Source organism: Symsagittifera roscoffensis, unplaced genomic scaffold (assembly GCF_963678635.1).
Source record: "Symsagittifera roscoffensis unplaced genomic scaffold, txSymRosc1.1 SCAFFOLD_245, whole genome shotgun sequence".
Taxonomy (NCBI): domain Eukaryota; kingdom Metazoa; phylum Xenacoelomorpha; order Acoela; family Convolutidae; genus Symsagittifera; species Symsagittifera roscoffensis.
The window spans coordinates 24,936-31,764 of record NW_026970947.1 but is presented as its reverse complement, the minus strand read 5'-3'; the positions used below and the strand labels follow the sequence as shown (position 1 = coordinate 31,764).

The 6,829-nt window shown below is 35.7% G+C and overlaps 1 protein-coding gene across 1 annotated transcript; it reads left to right on the top strand.

Annotated features, from left to right (window-relative positions):
- The first annotated feature begins 1,404 nt into the window (after positions 1–1,404).
- LOC134856048 (fatty acid-binding protein, brain-like) lies at positions 1,405–1,887 on the top strand. The gene has a single exon (XM_063872418.1). It carries the CDS (start codon positions 1,405–1,407, stop codon positions 1,885–1,887), a length of 483 nt encoding a protein of 160 aa, XP_063728488.1.
- The last annotated feature ends 4,942 nt before the right edge of the window (positions 1,888–6,829 follow it).

Sequence of the window (6,829 nt, the reverse complement as noted above, 5' to 3'; positions counted from 1 at the left end):
GAAACAACTACGAAGAACTAACGACAGATAGAATTGGAAATTGTCAGAAACTGCTCAGAGTTGAAATGATTGTGCCACTACAATCGTTGCAGAGCAATTCGCACGAGCCAGGAAGGGTGTTAGGACGACGTGTCCAGCCTTCCCAAAAGAAATGAGAACGTTATTTCCCCGGATTCCAGAATCCGGGGGGGTCTCGGGCCCAAAACTGAAACTGTTTTATTTAAACTTTTACGAAACAGTAGTAGCCCTGTTTTTAGGAGTGACCTCGTGGTCTGGGGATACTGAGACCCAGCCATGAGCTCACTCTTCTTGCATATAATTAAGTTAATTTGAGTGTTTTGACCGAAGCCAGAAGCAGTAACGTTTTTGTCGACCCGATGTTAGGAAAACCACCAAAAGAACTGGCTTTGGCAGAGACGGTGAAAAGCATGTAGAGCTGTGTTTAGACGCTAGCCAGTCGTTTTAGAACCTAGCTTTATTTTCCGTCGATATTTTCTTCCGGGCAAATGTTACATTGCTGCTCAAGTCCTTGTAGTTTTCAAGACATGATATTTTATAGGATTTTCTCAAAATTTTTCAGAGACCTTAGATATAAAAAGTTTCACAAATTTGAAATTACCAGCTCTTTAGTGAGGCTCAGTCAGGGTACAGGGTACTCTATAAGGAGTTGCGAATTTTTCCTCCAAATATGAGTAGGCGCTGTCAGAGTAATCTCATGGTTTGCGAATTCGGCCTCCAACTAAGAATGCCCAAAACTTTTAGCTTAATAGATCCGACGATTTTTCGGCTGTCAGAACACTGTCAAAGATTGCGAATATTGCCTACAAATAAGTCTGCTCAAATCTTGGTAGTTTCTGAGATCGAACATTTTTTCTGGTTTTAAAAGATACATTTTTAAGAAAGCTTGAGGTTGAAGTTTCTCAAAATTTGAATTTCCTAACGTTGTAGTTGTGTTTTATAAGAGTACTCTCAGAAGTTGCAAATCTTGCGTCCAAATTCGACTGCTCAATTGCCTTTACTTTTCCACATGTGACGTTTCTTAGTTAATTTTACATTTTTTCAAAGAACTTAAATAAGTTTTATAAAAAACTTGAATAAAAACCTTTGCAATATTTGTAATTACGAACCCTTCAATTGGTCGTTGTCAGAGTACACTCAAAGAATGCAGATCTTATTTCCAATATATTCGGTTTTCTACGAGAAGTAGAAAGTTCGGAGTACCGGAGGTGTGTAACACGCTAATTTATCTTTAATTCATGTAATTCCAATGGTTTTGTGACTGGGTGGAATGATAAAGATTTCCTTTCTCGAGATTGCTAATTTTGAAACAGCAAATTTTATCTCGATAAAATTTACTTGAAAAATTTTTTCAGGTTATTTGTGTTTGATCAATCTGTTAAAAAAATGGAGAAATTCATTGGATCATGGAAGTTTACCACTCACGACCCAGATGCAAGTGCCCTGGACAACTACATGAAAGCCTGGGGAGTGGGCTTCTTATATAGGCAGATGATGAACCGTGCTACTCCAATTGTTCGATTCAAGGAATCGTCCAAAGAATCTGGCAAATACGTTTTAATCACAAAATCGAAAAACATCATCCGCAAAAGATTTGTAATTGGACCATTTGCACTCGGTAGTGAAGAAGCTGTATTGGAGAGTCGTGCTGATGGAAATAATTTCAACTCCAAGTTCTACTTAGATGATGAGGGAAAACTTGTTCATGTTGCTACGCACGACAAGGATAAGATTCCTGTCTCGACCAGCACGAGAGAGGTAGATGATCAGGGCCGATTGAAAGTGACCGCTGAGTGCAACGGTGTGACAGTTGTTCGCTTGTACGAGAAAATGGCAGACGAAGATGAAGAAGAGGACGGAAAGCTGTGATTGAACTGTTCGTCTCTGAATGAAATGTGCATGTAAGGTGTATGTTATTTTTTTAATTTCAACTCATCTGAGTTATGCTACAATTAACTGTCGGTTAATTGAACTACTTATAATTTATTGTAAATGTGATGCAACCAAAATGAAGCTGTTTGCCAAAATGGTGCAATATATAATTTTAACGAGTACTTGAATATTTCTATAAAATATTTGGTGTGTAAATGGCCTGTCACAACAATTTGTACGATACAAACAATGATGCATAGACCAATTCAATCAAAATTCAGCGGAAAACTTTTGTTCGAAGTCAGATTTAAGTCTACAATATGTTCAATTTTTGAAACAGATTAGAACAAGTGAAAATTACAACTATGTTCGAGTAAATTCTGACCAGACCTGGCTTCAAGTTTTTGCGGCCGCATGCGGAATGGGGGATCATTATGCCAATAAATAAGCTCTAGGTATATTGCAAAAATCTATTGTTTTCAGATCAATTGCAATAATTGGGAGAAAACCCTTTTAATTAAGATTGTTCGAATTTTGAGATGCTAGCAAGATCTGATATGCTAATTTTCTTGAAAATTTGAGTTTTATATCTGTGCTTTGATTGATTTTTCTTGTTCTTGGTTTTTTGATCTCATATACTGCATTCGAATATCTTTGCAGGTAATCATAACCTAATAGCAAACAAAGCTGTGTTTCCACTTAGATGGAAAATTAGTGTTATAATGCCGATTTTAAAGGAAGGTGACACACAAGACGTGTCAAACTACAGACCGATAAGTCTAATATGTGCAATCTCCAAGCTGTTAGAAAAACTCATGTTGGATAAGCTATCGCCACTCATTTATCCAAAGTTTTTCCCAAACCAACACTGAATCAGCTCAAAAATATCAATGAACTCTCACCTAATCGAGTCTCTAAATCATTGGTTTACTGAACTCGACTCACGATATTACTCAAATTGACTGTATTTGATATCGATTTTCAAAAAGCCTTCGACAAAATATCACATAACTACTTCTGGAAAAACTCAACTTATGGTTTTTGGTCAGAATTGTTTCAACCATATACCGAGTTACTGAGAAAACCGAAGACAAACGGTGAGAATCAGTGAACAAATATCAAGTGAACTATCTGTCTTACGCGGAGAACCACAGAGATCGCTACCCAGGCCATTTTCTTCCTGGTGTACTTTAACGACTTACAGACGATTTCAAAATTATCGACAACAACTCCACTACTGCACATCGACGTGCTTGGTCAAATTCCAATAGCTTACCATTCAATCTGGATAAATGTCATGTAAATTTTACCAATCATCAAGAGCACCTCTATCAACTTGGGAATACGATCTTAAGTCAAAGTTCATGTGAAAAGGACCTGGGCATCTACATCAGTAGCAGCTTGTCATGGAGTGAACACGTTACTTCAAAATGCACAAAAGCGAATAAAATTCTAAAGATGGTTCACCGAAACGGTGCCTCCAGTCTTTCTGTTAACTCAAAACTACAGTTATACAAATCCATGGTTGTACCCATTATTACCTACGCATCACAACTTTGATGTCCTACAAAAACTAAGATGAAAATGATAGAAAGTGTTCAGAGACGTGCATCAAACTGGATACTTGGTTTTACAGACAAAAGTTATCAACGTCTTGACTCTCTAAGTCTTCTTCCTTTGAGTTTATATATGCAAATGAATGATCTGCTGTTCCTATCGAAAGTTTTAATGGGTAAACACGACTGAGATTGGACAAATTATTTGTCGTGTACGTCCAACAATCCTTATTCTTCTCGCAACGCCGCACTATTCAATGTTGAGAATACACTGAAAACTTCCAAAAACTTTTGTCTATTGAAAACTTCCAAAAACTTTTGGCATCGAACACCGAAGTTGACCAACCGTCTTCCACATTGGGTTAACTGCAACCAACCTGAAGCACTGAAGCAAAGAATCCTCAAACTTTTTTGGTCCTACTTCAAAGAACGTTTCGATGTTATGCTCTGCGTGTAGAGAAACTTATGTGGATTTAAACTCTTTAGTTTGCTGACTTTCGGGGTTCGAGTCCCTTCATTTTGACTTTTGTCATTTTGTAAATTAATATTAATAATAATCATATTAATAATTATATAGGTGATGAATCTATCGATTAAAAAAAAGAATTTCATTGCCATCAAAGGCTCATCGAGTGTGTGCTACACAGTACTACTCTAACTACACTTTCGAAAAAGCTGAAGTAATGAACGAAGTAGGAGTGCCATACGTGGTATCAATGATCAGTTATGGTTCAGAGTTATGGATGTCAAACAAAGGAGACCTAAAAATAATTAAGTGGGGCTTATACATGGATTTTGAATTCAATAAATTGAATTACAAATAGAAACTTCTAACAAATGATATTTTACCTCTCTCCTTGTTTTGAGAACTGCACTAGGTCCGTTTATTCCCAAAATAGGCAACGATGAAGTTGACATCAGGTGGACCGAAACGTCTCAATCTCTAAATACGGAGAAACAAGGAACTCACATTTTTACAGCTAGTCTCCTGGGACTGAAAAAAAAATGCGATTCAGACTTCTGGATTAGTGCCTGCCATCTGTCCAATCTCTTCAACGACTTCTTCAAGGAAGACATCCTATTTGATCAACTTCCCATAAAAACTTTCAAGTATTCAAAAACTTCTTTCGACAGAAATACAACGAAAATGACCCATGCATCTCGATTACTATGTAGAAGCATCACATGAAAAGAAACGAAAAAACTGAATTACTGAAACTTCCATTCAAAAATTTCTTGGAACATGTCACTAAAAGCGTTGTGATCTAAAATTGAAAGATGCTGATCTAGCTTCGTACAAATCTTTGAGATGCATAAAGTATTGTCACTAATTTTTATTTGTTACTGTATCAAGAAAATTAAAAACTTTCCTTGGTTTTCGTACTAACTTTTTAGGCTCATGGATACTGGCTAAAATATTGCGGTCATGGATACGGATACTTGTTAGAACGTGAGCAGTTTGAAACGGCTATAGAAGTGGCTCAAAGTTTGCATGTTTTTCCGAGATTGGTTCTGTCTTAGTTTTTTTTTCGGCAGTATAAAAACAATCAGAAGTATTGATATAAACTGGAATACTATCCCACATAAATCCCTATTATTTCTTTTTCTTGAAGATTTGATTGAAATGATGAACGATTTGATGATTAAAATAGAAATGAAATGTTTCCGCGTACCATTAACATGGAAAAACTTAATTATTAATTTTTCAGGTCATCCCCTTCGTTCTTTTTCTAAAAGAGATTTTTTTGCTCCAAAAATTTTTTTAAAACTGTTTTTCTTAACTCTGATTCCGTGAAAGTTTTTTTTATCTTGCTAGGATAAAAATGATAATAATTATCATTGAAGCATGGAACAAATCGTCGTAATGCGACATAGTTTTTTTTGCTCCTTTTAAACAATTTGTTAGTCACTAATTTTGTTTTTCTCTATCGCAGGAATATTGGTTTTTGTTAATCTTCATTCATTTTCGGAAGATATTCTTACGTTAAAAGTTTACACACCATTCTTTTTTTTACTTTGAGAATTGTCTGTTTTTGATAAATACATTTCAAAGTTATTCGATTATGTTTTTAATGGATAGGTATAGGGGTTTCTCGAGTTTTATCGTATAATTTTGATTCAAGCATTTATAGTTAATGGAATTTGTTGAATTCTTTTCAATTGCAATCAGGATTTTTTTGTTAAATAGTATTTGAACTCATTCAATCATCTTTTGATTGAAAGATTCATCGATTTCTCCAGTTTTAGGAATTTTTCATTATAGCGTTTTAAGTTGAGAAGCTTATCGTTAAAAACTTTTACCTTTCAAAATATAATTGAGATATCTCCGGTAGATTCAAAATTGCACGCGAAGAATCAGCAAAGCTTGGGAGTACTGTCTACTTTCTCCAGAGGACTTGTTCTATAAATCCCAATTCATACAAAAATCATTGCATGTACCCATCTAAAAACTACTTGAATCAGTTCAGTGGAAAGCATTCCACTGGATCTACGAAAATTCAAAAGACTACAAACAACTAATACAGCTAAATATACTAGCCATATCCTTGTAAACTGTATCTTAACTGGTTTTGGTTTAAAACTGAAAATAAAATGAGAAATGCAACATCGACACCCTCGTTAGCTAAGCTAAACTTTAATCAACAGACACGCGATAAAATCACGAATTTGGATTTCCATATAATCATCTCAAAAAGACGGATGAAAACTTCTGGTTGAGCATGAGACGAATAAACATTTAACTCTCAAAAAAACTTTCAACGAAGCTCAGCAGACTTTTTTGTAAAGAAATATACTGATAGAGAATCATTCACGTGGATAATTTTGTGCTCATCTGGTTCGTGCAACCCAGTGAAGAAAATCGCGCTTTTGAAAACTAATGGGTTAGCACCCATGGACTAAATAGTCTAAAGTCATGATTGCTACTACTACTACTACTACTAAATACGGATTTGGTATTTCGCAAAATAAATATAAGTCCGCAAGATAAATATAAAAAAACTTCCAATTTGAGGTTTTTCTTGAAGACAATTTTGTTTCAGCAGGGTTTTAGAGGGCAATTTTGTCAGATTGTTAAGATGTTAGATTTGAAACCAATTAGCGACTTCGACGGGATTGTCCCGCAGTAGGCCGTGTTTTGGTAATCTTGTTTGTTTGACCGGACAGTTGACCAGGCGTTGTACATCACGAGGGCTATAAAAACAGCTTGGACATATGTTGTTGGTGTCGAACTCTCGAAAAGTGGCCGATGAAGTGGAAGCTGTTTCCGCAGCACGCTTGAGCAAGGAATTATATCTGACGACGAAGAAGGTGACTTTCTTCCTGAGCTGCATAGAGTGTAATTTAAGTTACAGGGTGGCTGTGTATATAGTTATTTTCTTCTC

Coding starts and splice junctions, on each gene's coding strand:
- LOC134856048 (XM_063872418.1), top strand. CDS start 1,405: ATGGAGAAATTCATTGGATCATGGAAGTTTACCACTCACGACCCAGAT.